Source organism: Nerophis ophidion, linkage group LG17, assembly GCF_033978795.1.
Source record: "Nerophis ophidion isolate RoL-2023_Sa linkage group LG17, RoL_Noph_v1.0, whole genome shotgun sequence".
Classification (NCBI taxonomy): Eukaryota; Metazoa; Chordata; class Actinopteri; order Syngnathiformes; family Syngnathidae; genus Nerophis; species Nerophis ophidion.
Window position 1 is genome coordinate 9,752,592 of NC_084627.1, and position 18,525 is coordinate 9,771,116.

Consider the following 18,525-nt stretch of genomic DNA (forward strand, 5'->3'; position numbering starts at 1 on the left):
TTATCATGTTATTGTTTTCCACCATCTTATTATACCTCATACCTATTTTATCTTATTCCACCATCTTATTATTTCTTACTTTTAAAAAAAACAACATAAATATTCCATATAGTTAGTTTTATGTAATTCCGGGGGGCCGTATAGCTCTGTTGGTAGAGCGGCTCTGCCAGCAACTTGAGGGTTCCAAGTTCGATCCCCGCTTCCTCCATCCTAGTCACTGCCGTTGTGTCCTTGGGCAAGACACTTTACCCACACTGCTTTGAATGTCACTTAGATATTGGCTTTCACTATGTAAAAGCGCTTTGAGTCACTAGAGAAAAGCGCTATATAAATATAATTCACTTCACATCTTATTTTTCATCATACCTATTATTTTATCTTATTTTGTCCTACTTAATTGTGTATCTTATCCTGGCATCTTATTATTCCTCATACTTACTATTTTGTCTTATTCCACCATCGTATTAATTTTGTATCGTTCCGTGTAACCATGGCAACATAATTCATGGAAAAAGGTCGACATTGAGTCAATAGATTAGCGACACAGGTGTACATAACGGTCATGTTAGGAAGGAACTATTCCTAACATGAATGTGAAAGCTGGTGTTTCCATCATGGACTTCCAGAAACAGGAAGTAGTCCACTAGCGTCCGATTACTAATACCTTTTCGTTTGCCGGCAGGCAAGGTTCTGGTCCACTGCACCGTGGGAGTGAGCCGCTCCGCCACGCTGGTTCTGGCCTACTTGATGATCCGACAGAACCTGACGCTGGTGGAGGCCATCAAGACGGTGAAGGACCACCGCGGCGTCACCCCCAACCGGGGCTTCCTACGCCAGCTCAACGGCCTGGACGGCATCCTGAGGGAGAGTCGCAGGGCCCCGCCTCAAATCTGAGTCCAACCGGAACCGGAACCGGAAGCACTCCAGGTTTATTCAACATTCGGTTGACAGAAAGTACGGAAACATCCGACCTGCCATCTCTTATCAGCTACTAACTGCCTTTTTGACGACAGGCTGCAGAGTTCAGTCAGGGCTAACTGCTAATGCTAACAACTGCTGTTTAATATTCCGAGTAACTCCAGCCTCGTTTTATTGACACCCTTTTATGACTTCTTCCGTGCGTACACGGAAGCTACTCAGCTTAGCCAGGATTTAAGAACAAGCGGAATTTCTAACATTGGTGTTAATTAATCAATTGATGGAGCTAGCTGGCAGTGGAATGTAGCATCAAGGTAGCATGACACAAACTCAGCTCTGCGTCCTAAATTGCCAAATTAGCCAACACGGTTGTCACTTTGGATGACGACATGAATACTAAAAGCTCGCACGGAACATGAGTTTGTGTGGTTGCAACGTTTCCAAGCAAGTGTTTTTGTTAGCTGGCCACTCGGGGACCAACATGTGAGAGTGTTATGTATCGACTCATCATCAATGCTAGCACAGTTTACAGCATATTTCTATCAAGTCCACACTTTTATTTGTAAGTATAAATACGTGTTGGCGGTTCTGTGCTGGGATCATACTTGCCAACCCTCCCGATTTTCCCGGGGAGAGTCCCGAATTTCAGTGCCGAAAAGCAACCATTCTCCCGAATTTCCACCCGGACGACAATATTGCTTTAAAGGCACTGCCTTTAGCGACCTCTACAAAAGGGGTCGGGAACCTTTTTGCCTGAGAGAGCCAAGAAGCCAAATATTTAGGGACCGAATGTCCCTTCTGAACAGAGGACTCTATTGTATTTCTAAGGTTTTATTATTATTATTATACCGCCGCCTCTTTGAGCTGTAATCTGACCCCCGTAACATGCTTCAAAACTCACCAAATGTAACACACACATCAGGACAGGCGAAAATTTACATCTATTTAAAAAAAAAGAAAAACTCAAAATTGCGCTCTAGCGCCCCCTAGGAAAAAACACAGACAAAACTGCTGGTAACTTCCGTTAGGAATGTCGTAGAGAAATGAAACAAAAACCTCTATGTAGGTCTGACTTAGACCTAAATTTCATACTCTTACATCCTTCAGCAAAAATCAACAGAAAGTTGGTAAAAACCCCTTCAAACAAAAGTTTCCTAAAAAAATTTAATTTTTGCCTCTTTGAGCTGTAATCTGACCCCCGTAACATGCTTCAAAACTCACCAAATGTAACACACACATCAGGACTGGCAAAAATTGCCATCTATTTAAAAAAAAAGAAAAACTCAAAATTGCGCTCTAGCGCCCCCTAGGAATAAAACACTGACAAAACTGCTTGTAACTTCCGTTAGGAATGTCGTAGAGACATAAAACAAAAACCTCTATGTAGGTCTCACTTAGACCTACATTTCATTCGTTGACATTCTTCAGAAAAAATCAACAGGAACTGGCAATTACCCCTTCAAAACAAAAGTTTCCTAAAAAATTTCATTTTTGCCTGTTTGATCTGTAATTTGACCCCCTGTAACTGCTTCAAAACTCACCAAACTCGACACACACATCAGGACTGGTGATAATTGCGATTTAATAAAAAAACAAACCCCAAAACTCTAAATTGCGCTCCAGCGCCCCCTAGGAATAAAACCGACAAAACTGCTCTTGGGAAAACACAGACAAAACTGCTTGTAACCTCCGGTAGGAATGTCATAGAGACATGAAACAAAAACCTCTATGTAGGTCTGACTTAGACCTACATTTCATTCATTGACATTCTTCAGCAAAAATCAACAGGAAGTTGGCAAAAAACCCTTCAAAACAAAAGTTTCCTAAAAAATGTCATTTTTGCCTCTGAGCTGTAATTTGACCCCCTGTAACTGCTTCAAAACTCACCAAACTCGACACACACATCAGGACTGGTGATAATTGCGATTTAATAAAAAAAATCAAAAAAATTAAATAAAAATTGCGCTCCAGGAATAAAACACTGACAAAACTGCTCTTGGGAAGAAAACACAGACAAAACTGCTTGTAACTTCCGTTAGGAATGTCGTAGAGACATGAAACAAAAACCTCTATGTAGGTCTGACTTAGACCTACATTTCATACACTTACATCCTTCAGCAAAAATCAACAGGAAGTTGGCAAAAACCCCTTCAAAACAAAAGTTTCCTAAAAAAATGTCATTTTTGCCTCTTTGAGCTGTAATTTGACCCCCTGTAATTGCTTCAAAACTCACCAAACTCGACACACACATCAGGACTGGTGATAATTGCGATCTAATAAAAAAATAAAATAAAAAACTCAAAATTGCACTCCAGCGCCCCCTAGGAATAAAACACTGACAAAACTGCTCTTGGGGATAAAACACAGACAAAACTGCGTGTAACTTCCGTTAGGAATGTCGTAGAGAAATGAAACAAAAACCTCTATGTAGGTCTGACTTAGACCTACATTTCATACTCTTACATCCTTCAGCAAAAATCAACAGGAAGTTGGCAACAACCCCTTCAAAACAAAAGTTTCCTAAAAAAATGTCATTTTTGCCTCTTTGAGCTGTAATTTGACCCCCTGTGACTACTTCAAAACTCACCGAACTCGACACAAATTTCAAGACTGGTGATAATTGCAATCTAATAAAAAAACAAACACCAAAACTCAAAATTGCGCTCCAGCGCCCCCTAGGAATAAAAAACTGACAAAACTGCTCTTGGGAATAAAACACAGACAAAACTGCTGGTAACTTCCGTTAGGAATGTCGTAGAGAAATGAAACAAAAACTTCTATGTAGGTCTCACTTAGACCTACATTTCATACTCTTACATCCTTCAGCAAAAATCAACAGGAAGTTGGCAAAAAACCTTTCAAAACAAAAGTTTCCTAAAAAAATGTCATTTTTGCCTCTTTGAGCTGTAATTTGACCCCCTGTAACTGCTTCAAAACTCATCAAACTCAACACACGCATCAGGACTGGTGATAATTGCGATCTAATGAAAAAATAAAAAACTCAAAATTGCACTCCAGCGCCCCCTAGGAATAAAACACTGACAAAACTGCTCTTGGGAAGAAAACACAGACAAAACTGTGTGTAACTTCCGGTAGGAATGTCCCAGAGAAATGAAACAAAAACCTCTATGTAGGTCAGACTTAGAACTACATTTCATACGCTTACATCCTTCAGCAAAAATCAACAGGAAGTTGGCAAAAACCCCTTCAAAACAAAAGTTTCCTAAAAAATTTCATTTTTGCCTCTGAGCTGTAATTTGACCCCCTGTAACTGCTTCAAAACTCACCAAACTCGACACACACATCAGGACTGGTGATAATTGCGATCTAATAAAAAACAAACCCCGAAACTCAAAATTGCGCTCTAGCGCCCCCTAGGAATAAAACAATGACAAAACTGCTTGTAACTTCCGGTAGGAATGTCGTACAGAAATGAAACAAAAACCTCTATGTAGGTCTGACTTAGACCTACATTTCATACTCTTACATCCTTCAGAAAAAATCAACAGGAAGTTGGCAACAACCCCTTCAAAACAAAAGTTTCCTAAAAAAATGTCATTTTTGCCTCTTTGAGCTGTAATTTGACCCCCTGTAACTGCTTCAAAACTCATCAAACTCGACACACACATCAGGACTGGTGATAATTGCGATCTAATAAAAAATATAAAATAAAAAACTCTAAATTGCGCTCCAGCGCCCCCTAGGAATAAAACACTGACAAAACTGCTCTTGGGAAGAAAACACAGACAAAACTGCTTGTAACTTCCGGTAGGAATGTCGTAGAGACATTAAACAAAAACCTCTATGTAGGTCTCACTCAGACCTACATTTCATTCATTGACATTCTTCAGAAAAAATCAACAGGAATTAGCAATTACCCCTTCAAAACAAAAGTTTTGTAAAAACCTGTCACCTTTTTTCAAACAAGATCTCCTCTGAGCGCGTTTGTTGTGTCGTCTTCAAACTCGCACAGGAAAGAGATTGAACCCTCTGATTAAAATAGGCGCGAAGAGTTTGTCTAACTGCTCCGGTTTGGATTTTACGAACCTTCAAAGAACCGCTGCTGCTGCTGCTCTGTTGCTGTCTCAAGATGGCCGCTTAAAAGCAGGAAGCACCAGCGTGACCACACAATGCAGAGAAGGTAAGTAATGTGCAGGTAAAGATATGTTGAATGGGTAAAGGCAGGAAACACCAAAAAAAGTCGGTCCCGTCCATCGCTGCTTGCAGCTTTAATTTAAAATGTATTTCCGTAAAAGCCATATAATATATATTTTTTAACACTAAACACAACTAAACGCGTGCATTTTTAAGTAAGACCAACATTTCTAGAGTATAATAGGTCTCTTATTCTTTGTAATAACATTGTTATTCGAAAGCTAACTGTGGAGGGGGCGTGGCCTGCGGGCCTACAGCGAAACTGGGTGTTGCCAGGACCGGCCTCGAAATCAGCGACAGGTGCGTAGAGGGCCCACCTGGGCCTTGTTATCTAATCACCTGTCGCTCTGTTGATAAGCAGCAGCCAGGAGGAGAGACGGGGTTGGGGCTGGAGCCAGAGCGCGAGCGAGAACGAAAGAGGAAAAGACAATTGCTGGAAAGCAACTGAGAGACTTATTGAAAAATTTTAAAAAATATCGTAACGCTGAAACAGGCTCTCATGTCGGTGCTTGGTGGTCTGAAGAACCTCCAGGAGGGCAAGCCCTAAACTAAACAATAACAAATAAATCACTTCTTACCCTTAATGCAACTTCTTGAACCAGTGCGGTAGAAAAAAGGATGGATGGATTCAAATGCATGAGCATGTTTAATATTTTGAACGTTATTTTTAACACTTTGAGTACAAGTGGAATTATTCATTACTTATCGTGTTAAGCAATGTCAGCTCAGATTTATCCGAGAGCCAGATGCAGTCATCAAAAGAGCCACATCTGGCTCTAGAGCCATAGGTTCCCTACCCCTGCTGGACAACTGGACGTCAAGTCCGCTTTTACACCCTATAAACAGCCTGCCAGCTAAGTCACATAAAAAATGTGTTTTTTTTAACGCACACATAAGTGAATGCAAGGCATACTTGGTCAACAGCCATACAGGTCACACTGAGGGTGGCCGTATAAACAACTTTAACACTGTTGCAAATATGCGCCACACTGTGAACCCACACCTAACAAGAATGACAAACACATTTCGGGAGAATATCCGCATCGTTACACAACATAAACACAACAGAACAGATACTCAGAAACCCTTGCAGCACTAACTCTTCCGGGACGCTACAATGTACACCCCCACCACTGGACTCTCACTATTTTGTTAAATATACTATGGACTGGACTCCACTATTATGTTAGATCCACTATGGACTGGACTCCACTATTATGTTAGATCTACTATGGACTGGACTCTCACTATTATGTTAGATCCACTATGGACTGGACTCTCACTATTATGTTAGATCCACTATGGACTGGACTCACACACTATTATGTTAGATCTAATATGGACTGGACTCCACTATTATGTTAGATCCACTATGGACTGGACTCTCACTATTATGATAGATCCACTACGGACTGGACTTTCACACTATTATGTTAAATCTACTATGGACTGGACTCTCACTGTTATGTTAGATCCACTATGGACTGGACTCTCACTATTATGTTAGATCTACTATGGACTCGACTCCAATATTATGTTTGATCCACTATGGACTGGCTCCACTATTATGTTAGATCTACTATGGACTGTACTCTCCGCTATTATGTTAGATCTACTATGGACTGGACTCTCACTATTATGTTAGATCCACTATGGACTGGACTCACACTATTATGTTAGATCTGCTATGGACTGGACCCTCACTATTATGTTAGATTTACTATGGACTGGACTCCACTATTATGTTAGATCTACTATGGACTGGACTCACTATTATGTTAGATCTACTATGGACTGGACTCTCACTATTATGTTAGATCCACTATGGACTGGACTCTCACTATTATGTTAGATCCACTATGGACTGGACTCTAACTATTATGTTAGATCTACTACGGACTGGACTCTCACTATTATGTTAGATCCACTATGGACTGGAGTCTCACTATTATGTTAGATCCACTATGGACTGGACTCTCACTATTATGTTAGATCTACTATGGGCTGGACTCCAATATTATGTTTGATCCACTATGGACTGGCTCCACTATTATGTTAGCTCTACTATGGACTGGAGTCTGCTATTATGTTAGATCTACTATGGACTGGACTCTCACTATTATGTTAGATCCACTACGGACTGGACTCTCACATTATTATGTTAGATCTGCTGTGGACTGGACTCTCCGCTATTATGTTGGATCTACTATGGACTCGACTCCAATATTATGTTTGATCCACTATGGACTGTACTCTCCGCTATTATGTTAGATCTACTATGGACTGGACTCTCACTATTATGTTAGATCCACTATGGACTGGACTCACACTATTATGTTAGATTTGCTATGGACTGGACCCTCACTATTATGTTAGATTTACTATGGACTGGACTCCACTATTATGTTAGATCTACTATGGACTGGACTCTCTGCTATTATGTTAGATCTACTGTGGACTGGACTCTCACTATTATGTTAGATCCACTATGGACTGGACTCTCACACTATTATGTTAGATCTGCTGTGGACTGGACTCTCCGCTATTATGTTAGATCTACTATGGACTGGACTCACTATTATGTTAGATCTACTATGGACTGGACTCTCACTATTATGTTAGATCCACTATGGACTGGACTCTCACTATTATGTTAGATCCACTATGGACTGGACTCTAACTATTATGTTAGATCTACTACGGACTGGACTCTCACTATTATGTTAGATCCACTATGGACTGGACTCTCACTATTATGTTAGATCCACTATGGACTGGACTCTAACTATTATGTTAGATCTACTACGGACTGGACTCTCACTATTATGTTAGATCCACTATGGACTGGAGTCTCACTATTATGTTAGATCCACTATGGACTGGACTCTCACTATTATGTTAGATCTACTATGGGCTGGACTCCAATATTATGTTTGATCCACTATGGACTGGCTCCACTATTATGTTAGCTCTACTATGGACTGGAGTCTGCTATTATGTTAGATCTACTATGGACTGGACTCTCACTATTATGTTAGATCCACTACGGACTGGACTCTCACATTATTATGTTAGATCTGCTGTGGACTGGACTCTCCGCTATTATGTTGGATCTACTATGGACTCGACTCCAATATTATGTTTGATCCACTATGGACTGGCTCCACTATTATGTTAGATCTACTATGGACTGTACTCTCCGCTATTATGTTAGATCTACTATGGACTGGACTCTCACTATTATGTTAGATCCACTATGGACTGGACTCTCACTATTATGTTAGATCCACTATGGACTGGACTCTCACTATTATGTTAGATCTACTATGGACTGGACTCTCACTATTATGTTAGATCCACTATGGACTGGACTCACACTATTATGTTAGATTTGCTATGGACTGGACCCTCACTATTATGTTAGATTTACTATGGACTGGACTCCACTATTATGTTAGATCTACTATGGACTGGACTCTCTGCTATTATGTTAGATCTACTGTGGACTGGACTCTCACTATTATGTTAGATCCACTATGGACTGGACTCTCACACTATTATGTTAGATCTGCTGTGGACTGGACTCTCGCTATTATGTTAGATCTACTATGAACTGGACTCTCACTATTATGTTAGATCTACTATGGACTGGACTCTCACTATTATGCTACATCCACTATGGACTGGACTCCACTATTAAGTTATCTACTATGGACTGGACTCCACTATTATGTTAGATCCACTATGGACTGGACTCTCACTATTATGTTAGATCTACTACGGACTGGACTCTCACTATTATATTAGATCTACTATGGACTGGACTCTCACTATTATGTTAGGTCCATTATGGACTGGACTCTCACACTATTATGCTAGATCTACTATGGACTGGACTTCACTATTATCTTAGATCTACTATGGACTGGACTCCGCACTGTAACATCAACAGAACATATACCCAGAATCCCTTGCAGCACTAACTCTTCCGGGATGCTACTATAAAAAAAAAAAACGCCCACCTCAACCAAATTCGGAGGTCTCAAGGTTGGCAAGTATGGCTGTGATTTGCCGTAAAAGAATATGTTTGTGGTTTTGTGCTGTGATTGGTTAGATTAATAACGCCTTACCCTCATTTTTTTTGGTTTCTTAGAAATTATTTTGAACTTGGAGACATTGAAGCCTTGTGTTTTTATTGTGAATAATTTGTATAACTGCCTGATTTTAATAAATGTTAATCACAAATACAGTTGGAACACAATCTCTGGGGGGTGGAGGAAGAAGGGTGCGTAACAGCGGCCTCTAGCGGTGAGGTGAAGAAGTGCCTCTGACTGTACCAGAGGGGAGGGGGCGGGGCTAGCTTAGTGGCGGGAAGGTTCTATTTGATCTCCCCGCAGTCGGCGATGACCACTTTGACCTTCGGGGTTCCACTCTTGGTTCCTTGCTTCTCGATGTTCTTCAGAACGTCGACGCCGTCCACCACGCTCCCGAACACCACGTGCTTCCCGTTGAGCCTGCGCGCGAAGCCCAGACGTCAAGAAGACACTTTGTAGCAGGTGACGACGAAAAGAGGACATTTTAATGGCGGCTCACCAGTCAGTGGACGCCGTGCACATGAAGAACTGCGAGCCGTTGGTGTCGGGCCCGGCGTTGGCCATGGACAGCGTCCCCATGCCGCCGTGCTTCAGCTGGAAGTTCTCGTCGGCGAACTTCTCTCCGTAGATGGACTTTCCTCCTGTGCCGTTGTGGTTGGTGAAGTCTCCGCCCTGCGACCACAGGTGAATGACCTTCCCGCTTCCCGTTAGCATGCTAGGCTAACCGCTAACCAACATTTTTGAAACCAAAAGCTACTTCTTGGCTACTGATTAATGCCAAGGGCTACCAGTTTGATACACACTTAAATACATTGCCAGAAATAGCCAATTTGCTCAATTTACCTTTATTAAACTAATCTAGATATATTAAAAAATGGGTATTTCTGTCCGTCATTCCGTCGTACATTTTTTTTCTTTTACGGAAGGTTTTTTGTAAAAAAATAATTATAATAAAAACTCTTAATTGAACGGTTTAAAAGAGGAGAAAACAGGAAAAAAAAGAAAATTAAAATTTGAGTGTCAGAGCTTGGTCCGCATTGCTGGCAGTAAGTCGGACACGTTTCCAGTGAAGGCTGTCCTTTGTCACCGATTCTGTTCATAACTTTTATGGACAGAATTTCTAGGAGCAGTCAAGGCATTGAGGGGTTCCGGTTTGGTGGCCACGGGATTAGGTCTCTGCTTTTTGCAGATGATGTGGTCCTGATGGGCTTCATCTGACCGGGATCTTCAGCTCTCACTGGATCGGTTCGCAGCCGAGTGTGAAGCGACCGGAATGAGAATCAGCACCTCCAAGTCCGAGTCCATGGTTCTCGCCCGGAAAAGGGTGGAGTGCCATCTCCGGGTTGGGGAGGAGACCCTGCCCCAAGTGAAGGAGTTCAAGTACCTAGGAGTCTTGTTCACGAGTGGGGGAAGAGTGGATCGTGAGATCGACAGGCGGATCGGTGCGGCGTCTTCAGTAATGCGGACGTTGTATCGATCCGTTGTGGTGAAGAAGGAGCTGAGCCGGAAGGCAAAGCTCTCAATTTACCGGTCGATCTACGTTCCCATCCTCACCTATGGTCATGAGCTTTGGGTCATGACCGAAAGGATAAGATCACGGGTACAAGCGGCCGAAATGAGTTTCCTCCGCCGGGTGGCGGGTCTCTCCCTTAGAGATAGGGTGAGAAGCTCTGCCATCCAGGAGGAACTCAACGTAAAGCCGCTGCTCTTCCACATCGAGAGGAGCCAGATGAGGTGGTTCGGGCATCTGGTCAGGATGCCACCCGAACGCCTCCCTAGGGATGTGTTTAGGGCACGTCCAACCGGTAGGAGGCCACGGGGAAGACCCAGGACACGTTGGAAAGACTATGTCTCCCGGCTGGCCTGGGAACGCCTCGGGATCCCCCGGGAAGAGCTAGACGAAGTGGCTGGAGATAGGGAAGTCTGGGCTTCCCTGCTTAGGCTGCTGCCCCCGCGACCCGACCTCGGATAAGCGGAAGATGATGGATGGATGGATGGATAAAATTTGAATCATTGTTTATCTTCAATTTCGACTGTTTAAGAATCAAAACTGGGCTTCACGGTGGGAGAGGGGTTAGTGCGTCTGCCTCACAATACGAAGGTCCTGCAGTCCTGGGTTCAAATCCAGGCTCGGGATCTTTCTGTGTGGAGTTTGCATGTTCTCCCCGTGAATGTGTGGGTTCCCTCCGGGTACTCCGGCTTCCTCCCACTTCCAAAGACATGCACCTGGGGATAGGTTGATTGGCAACACTAAATTGGCCCTAGTGTGTGAATGTTGTCTGTCTATCTGTGTTGGCCCTGCGATGAGGTGGCGACTTGTCCAGGGTGTACTCCGCCTTCCGCCCGATTGTAGCTGATATAGGCGCCAGCGCCCCCCGCAACCCCGAATGGGAATAAGCGGTAGAAAGTGGATGGATGAATCAAAATTCAACCGAAAAAATGAAGAGGAAAAGCTAGCTAATTCGAATCTTTTTGCAAAAAAAAAATAATTTATTGGAACATCATTAGTAATTTTTCCTTATTAAGATTAGTTTTAGAATTTTGATGACATGTTTTAAATAGGTTAAAATCCAATCTGCACTTTGGTAGAATATATAACAAATTGGACCAAGCTATATTTCTAACAAAGACAAATCATAATTTTTATATTTTCCACAACAAAAAATTTAAATCCATCCATTTCCTACCGCTTATTCCCTTTTGGGGTCGCGGAGGGCGCTGGCGCCTAACTCAGCTACAATCGGGCGGAAGGCGGGGTACACCCTGGACAAGTCGCCACCTCATCGCAGGGCCAACACAGACAGACAACATTCACACTCACATTCACACACTTGGGCCAATTTAGTGTTGCCAATCAGGTGCATGTCTTTGGAATTTAAATGAAATTCAAAAGATTTTGAAATAAGATTTCAATTTGATTCTACGGGTTTTCTAGATTTGCCAGAATATTTTTTTTTAATTTTAATCATAAGTTTGCATAAATATTTCACAAATATTCTTTGTTGAAAAAACTGAATTTAAAATGGAGAATTAATTTATTATTCTTTACAATAAATAAAAAAATACTTGAACATTGATTCAAATTATCAGGAAAGAAGAGGAAGGAATTTAAAAGGTATGTGTTTAAAAACCCTAAAATCTTTTTTAAGGTTGTATTTTTTCTCTAAAATTGTATTTCTGAAAGTTATAAGAAGCAAGGTAAAAAAAAAATAATAATTTATTTAAATAAGTGAAGACCGAGTCTTTAAAATATTTTCTTGGATTTTCAAATTCTATTTGAGTTTGGTCTCTCTTAGAATTAAAAATGTCGAGCAAAGCAAGACCAGCTTGCTAGTAAATAAATAAAATTTAAAAAATAGGGGCAGCTCACTGGTAAGTGCTGCTATTTGTGCTATTTTTAGAACAGGCCAGCGGGCGACTCATCTGGTCCTTACGGGCTGACCCCTGCTCTAATGTCACGCAAAGATACACATATTCCGTTTAAACAAACCTAAACATCTTTACACAAACATGTAAAACGAGTATTAACATGTGTTGTACTATCTTAACTGTTTCCACGACAGAGCTCCTAACCCCATAACTGGTGTATCTTAAATCAGCCATTTTAAAGAAGTCATGATTTTTTTCTTTTACTTTTAAAACACTTCATTGTGGTTATATAACATGTAATGGTGGTTCTTTGTTTAAAAGTTTGCATGAACTTTGTTTTACAGACTGTTTTCAGGCCGCTTTCTGACCTTCTCTTCAAGATGTGCCGTACTGTGGGTGGTCTTATTTACATGCCTCCCCTTGGAGATAAGTTGAAATTCAAATATTTTGTGTGTGTGTGTGTATATATATATATATATATATATACATACACATACATTTTTTTTTTTTTTTGCTTAGTCTGCCCCTGGCCAACCTATAAAAAAAACAAAACTGCGACTTATAGTCCGAAAAATATGATAAATATACACACATATATATATATATATATATATATATATATATATATATATATATATGTGTGTATATATATATGTGTGTATATATACATATATGTGTGTATATATACATATATATATGTGTATATATACATATATGTGTGTGTGTATATATATATATGTGTGTGTATGTATACATATATGTGTATATATGTATATATATATACACAAATATGTGTATATATATATATACAAATGTGTATATATACATGTACATATACTGTATATATGTATGTATGTATATATATATATCTCCCGAATTTAAAGGTATCAAGGTTGGCAAGTATGCGCGAAGGGTAAAAAAAAAAAATCCTTTCTACAATCTGATAAATCACCAAGCTTTAAAACTTTGTTTTACAAATCTGACACCCGCATTTTCAGGCTCTCTGTGGAAACACTCCCCACCCACACTGCTTGGTACCTCGTCTGAGTTGCTGTGACTTACATTACCATAGTAACTAATTAGTTGACCATGGTAACTAATTAGATGACCATGGTAACTAATTAGATGACCATAGTAACTAATTAGATTACCATAGTAACTAATTAGATGACCATAGTAACCAGTATATCATGTAAAAGCGCAGATTCCAAGCATTGAAATAATTTGTATAGTTCAAGACTTCCGGTCATTAGAAAACATGAGTGCACATCATAATGGCGGCGACACTTTCCATGCTAAAGATGTAAAAAAAAAAATATTTGGGAATGTCCAGCGGGCCAGATTGAAAAGCTTAACGGGCCGCCGGGCCTTAATTTGCCCAAGTCTGACATAAATAATTTAAAACTATACGCTACTTTGTGTTCAAAAAGGCAACATCGGAATATGCATGTGCATGTACGAGCCAGTCTGCCCCACAACAAGAGCATAGAGAATAAATAGATTGACTACAGACTAATTATATATCTCAACAGAAACAATTAATATTAATAAAAATGCGTTAAAGATATGAAAACATTTTAATTTTTCCAAAGAGTGAAGCATGGTTGGTTGCATGAACAAAGGCACTTGCTGTCTGGTAACCCAGCAAAGCAGGAAGTGATCAGTGAGCAATAGAAAAGACACGCTAAATAGCCAATTGCGTAAGAGTATCAACAATCATGTTTGGTTGCGCCATCATTTTTTCTGCCTCGAGCGAGAAACGAGTGCTGAGGAGAGCAAATAAATAAAATAAATAAATTGTCGATAAAACAGTACGGTGTTTTTTAGGGGGATTTTTTTTTAAATTGGAACGTAGTCTTCATCTTTTCTCTTCAAACCCTCGTCCGTTCCCTATTTAGATGTACAGAAACAAATGTGATACTTCAAAATATTTGGCCCAATAATATTTAAAGGCCTACTGAAATGAGATGTTCTTATTTAAACGGGTATAGCAGGTCCATTCTATGTGTCATACTTGATCATTTGGCGATATTGCCATATTTTTGCGGAAAGGATTTAGTAGAGAACATCCACGATAAAGTTCGCAACTTTCGGTGTTAAGAGAAAAGCCCTGCCTGTACCGGAAGTAGCAGACGATGACGTCGCAAGTGTGGGGGCTCCTCACATATTCACATTGTTTTTAATGGGAGCCTCCAACAAAAAGTGCTATTCGAACCGAGAAAACGACAATTTCCCCATTAATTTGAGCGAGGACGGACTAGAAAAAACAAAAGAGTAAAAAAAAAAAAAAACGCGACTGCATTGGGACGGATTCCGATGTTTTTAGAGACATTTACTAGGATAATTCTGGGAAATCCTTTATGTTTCTATTGTGTTTCTTGTGTTTTACTGAGTTAAACAGAACCTGATAGTCGGAGGTGTGTGTCCACAGGTGTGTTGATGCACAATGTCTCAGGGGAGTCGACGGCAGCTTCATGGACGGCCCAAGCTCAGCTTTTCTCCGGTAAGAAGCAACTTTTTAACCACAATTTTCTCACCGAAACCTGCTGGTTGACATTCCGTCGAGTTTCATGTTCGCTTGACCGCCCTCTGATCCATCGTAAATTTTCACCTCCGGGAATTTTAAACAAGGAATCACCGTGTGTTTGTGTGGCTAAAGGCTAAAGCTTTGACTTCTTCAATATTAATTGAACAAATTGCAAAAGATTCAGCAACATAGTTCTCCAAAATACTGTGTAATTATGCCGTTAAAGCAGACAACATTTAGCTGAAAACCCGTGATGTCTTGCTTTCACGTCATCATTACACAACGTTTTCAAGATGAAGCTTCCGGGAAATTTAAAATTGCAATTTAGTAAACTAAAAAGGCCGTATTGGGATGTGTTGCAATGTTAATATTTCATCATTGATATATAAACTATCAGACTGCATGGTGGGTAGTAGTGGCTTTCAGTAGGCCTTTAAATAATAATTGTTGCATAAGCTACATTTATTTCCATACTTAAATAAAAATAACAGACCAAATTAAATGTTACACAAATGTAACTTCCTGGCAGTAAATCTGCGAAACAAATGTTTATATTTTCACACTTGGCACTGTATTGTTACACTTTATTAAGCATTCCCTACATATTCCCTATTTTTGCACATCAGTCTTCAATGGGGTTTTTGAATTTTGTGTGCATTGTTTTGAGTCTTTTCCATGCTAGTGTTGACATTGCCTTGATAGTTGAGGGAATTATAATCAGGATACATTGAAATAAAACTGTTTACATTTATTATATTTTCCATAGGTCATTAAAATAATTATCGATATCGACCAATATACAAAAAAATAATATTGTGATACAGTTTTCAGCCATATTGCCCAGCCCCGTTTAGAACTACACACTACTTTGTATCAGACTTGAGGATGCATGTACATGTACGAGCCAGTCTACCCCACAACAAGAAGGTAGAAAAAAAATGAACTTAATGACTAAAGAGTAGCTTTTTTTTAGAGTTATCAGTTGTCACATTCGAGCAAACCGAGGAAAAAAATAACTTCAGTTGTTCCATCTGCCCAAAGTTGTAATATGGAACCTTTTACTTTGAAAATGTCACTTCCACTTCCAGTGTTGCCCCTCAGTAATGCTATTGGTGCAGATGTGCCTTGTTGTAACGCTTAAGCGCTCCACTTGAGGCACTAATGGATAATGTTTTATTGACGTTCTGATCTCACATACATGTTCTATTAACCTGGACATGGAGTATTTTCTTTGCAGCTGAAAGTGATAAAGTGAAGTGCTGAGGCAAGTATTTTATCTCCAGTGAGGTAAAATAGCTGTAATAACAAGACAGGTTAGGATACTACTTCATAGTAGTATTTAATAAGAGACAGGTTAGGATACTACATCATAGTAGTATTTAATAAGAGACAGTATAGCATATTACTTCATAATAGTATTAAACCAGAGACAGGTTAGGATACTACATCATAGTAGTATTTAATAAGAGACAGTATAGCATATTACTTCATAATAGTATTAAACCAGAGACAGGTTAGGATACTACATCATAGTAGTATTTAATAAGAGACAGGTTAGGATATTACTTCATAATAGTATTAAACCACAGACAGGATACTACATTATAGTAGTATTTAACAAGAGATAGGTTAGGATACTACATCATATTAGTATTAAATAAGAGACAGGTTAGGATACTACATCATATTAGTATTTAATAAGAGACAGGTTAGGATACTACATCATAGTAGTATTTAATAAGAGACAGGTTAGGATATTACTTTGTAATAGTATTTAACAAGAGACAGGTTAGGATACTACATCATAGTAGTATTTAATAAGAGACAGGTTAGGATACTACATCATAGTAGTATTTAATAAGAGATAGGTTAGGATATTACTTCATAATAGTATTAAAGCAGAGATAGGTTAGGATACTACATCATAGTAGTATTTAATAAGAGACAGGTTAGGATATTACTTCATAATAGTATTAAACCACAGACAGGATACTACATTATAGTAGTATTTAATAAGAAACAGGTTAGGATATTACTTCGTAATAGTATTTAACAAGAGATAGGTTAGGATACTACATCATAGTAGTATTTAATAAGAGATAGGTTAGGATATTACTTCATAATAGTATTAAATAAGAGACAGGTTAGGATACTACATCATAGTAGTATTTAATAAGAGATAGGTTAGGATACTACATCATAGTAGTATTTAGTAAGAGACAGGATAGGATACTACATCATAGTAGTATTTATAAGAAACAGGTTAGTATACTACATCAAATTATTTAATAAGAGATGTTTCCTCTGCAACAACATGGTGGCTACATGCTGAGATCAGAAAGTGTCTGAATTTTATGTCATTAATTAGTAAGCAGCTAAATGTAAATAAAGAGGAAAATACCTGACACATGAACTTGGGAATGATGCGATGAAATGTGGAGTTCTTGTAGCCAAAACCTTTTTCTCCTGTACAAAGAGCCCGGAAGTTCTCTGTGCAATCAAAGAGGGTGTTCATTAAAGCAGTTGGCAGGTCAAATCCTCTTTTGTTGACATTATTTTCCAGTATCAGGAGTAAGTACTGGTACCACACCTCAAAACATGACCTATTTGCATACGTCAGGAAAAAAACAAATGTTCGTTGTCAGCTGGAAGCTTACCTACCAGCAGTCTTTGGCACCACATCTGCTCGAAGCTGCAAAATGACCAAATACCAACAATTTAAATCAACAATTAAATTAGGCATTTACACTAGATAGTGGAAATTAACACAAATGGATGTCATTTTACCTCCATCGTGATCCTGCCTGCGTTAGCGCCATCGATGGTGATGTCAAAGAAAACTTTGGGGTTTGCCATTGTTTACAAAAAAGCAGCTATCGTCATTAAATTAGGAAGCGGATGAATTTGTGGCGTCGTCGTATGTTTGGGGCTATTTATAGCAACGCATCCTCTGACGTCACAGGCTGGGCCGGCCAATCGGAGCCCTGTCCTTTGAGAAAAGGGACCAATAGGAGGGAAGGCCGGGTGGGCTGGAGGGGAAGATGTGGGGCTCTTGTCGGTGTAACAATGACAGGCCACACATGCAGAGGATGCGGAACAAGCAGCTTTAGAGGCCTACTGAAAGCCACTACTAGCGACCACACAGTCTGATAGTTTATATATCAATGATGAAATATTAACATTGCAACACGTGACAATACGGCCTTTTTAGTTTACTAAATTGCAAATTCAAATTTCGCGCTAAGTATCCTGTTGAAAATGTCGTTATGACGCGTGCGCGTGACGTCACGGATTGTAGCGGACATTTTTTTCCAGCCCGATCCCAGCTTTAAGTCGTCTGCTTTAATCGCATAATTACACAGTATTCTGGACATCTGTGTTGCTGAATCTTTTGCAATTTGTTCAATTAATAATGGAGACATCAAAGAAGAACAATGTAGGTGGAAAGCGTTGTACTGCAGC

At 39.7% G+C, this 18,525-nt stretch overlaps 2 protein-coding genes across 3 annotated transcripts in view; one reads left to right on the plus strand and one right to left on the minus strand.

Annotated features, from left to right (window-relative positions):
- LOC133536004 (dual specificity protein phosphatase 26-like) overlaps positions 1 to 18,525 on the plus strand; it is a 33,604-nt gene that overhangs the window by 13,930 nt on the left and 1,149 nt on the right. The window contains exons 4-6 of the mRNA XM_061876154.1: positions 683 to 9,851; positions 12,881 to 12,928; positions 14,968 to 15,039. Of these exons, the coding sequence (XP_061732138.1) occupies positions 683 to 894 (212 nt within the window). The 3' untranslated portion in view covers positions 895 to 9,851; positions 12,881 to 12,928; positions 14,968 to 15,039. The remainder of the gene's footprint in view (positions 1 to 682; positions 9,852 to 12,880; positions 12,929 to 14,967; positions 15,040 to 18,525) is intronic.
- Positions 9,246 to 18,006, minus strand: LOC133536005 (peptidyl-prolyl cis-trans isomerase-like). Of its 2 annotated transcripts, none has more exons than XM_061876155.1 (5): positions 17,851 to 18,006; positions 17,725 to 17,755; positions 17,465 to 17,553; positions 9,667 to 9,839; positions 9,246 to 9,587 (listed from the first exon to the last, which is right to left on the minus strand). In XM_061876155.1, exons 1-5 carry the CDS (start codon positions 17,917 to 17,919, stop codon positions 9,452 to 9,454), a joined length of 498 nt encoding a protein of 165 aa, XP_061732139.1. In that variant the 5' UTR covers positions 17,920 to 18,006; the 3' UTR covers positions 9,246 to 9,451. The 2 variants fall into 2 exon arrangements, with proteins under 2 accessions (XP_061732139.1, XP_061732140.1); XM_061876156.1 differs by having other exon boundaries at positions 17,721 to 17,755; positions 17,851 to 18,001.

Bases quoted from the DNA above. Each gene is read 5' to 3' on its own strand.
- LOC133536005 (XM_061876155.1), bottom strand. From the start codon at position 17,919: ATGGCAAACCCCAAAGTTTTCTTTGACATCACCATCGATGGCGCTAAC. The intron at 17,756-17,850 runs GTAAAATGACAT...GTCATTTTGCAG, and splicing joins CAGGCAGGATCACGATGGAG to CTTCGAGCAGATGTGGTGCC. The intron at 9,840-17,464 runs GTATTTTCCTCT...CTGTGGTCGCAG, and splicing joins TTCCCAAGTTCATGTGTCAG to GGCGGAGACTTCACCAACCA.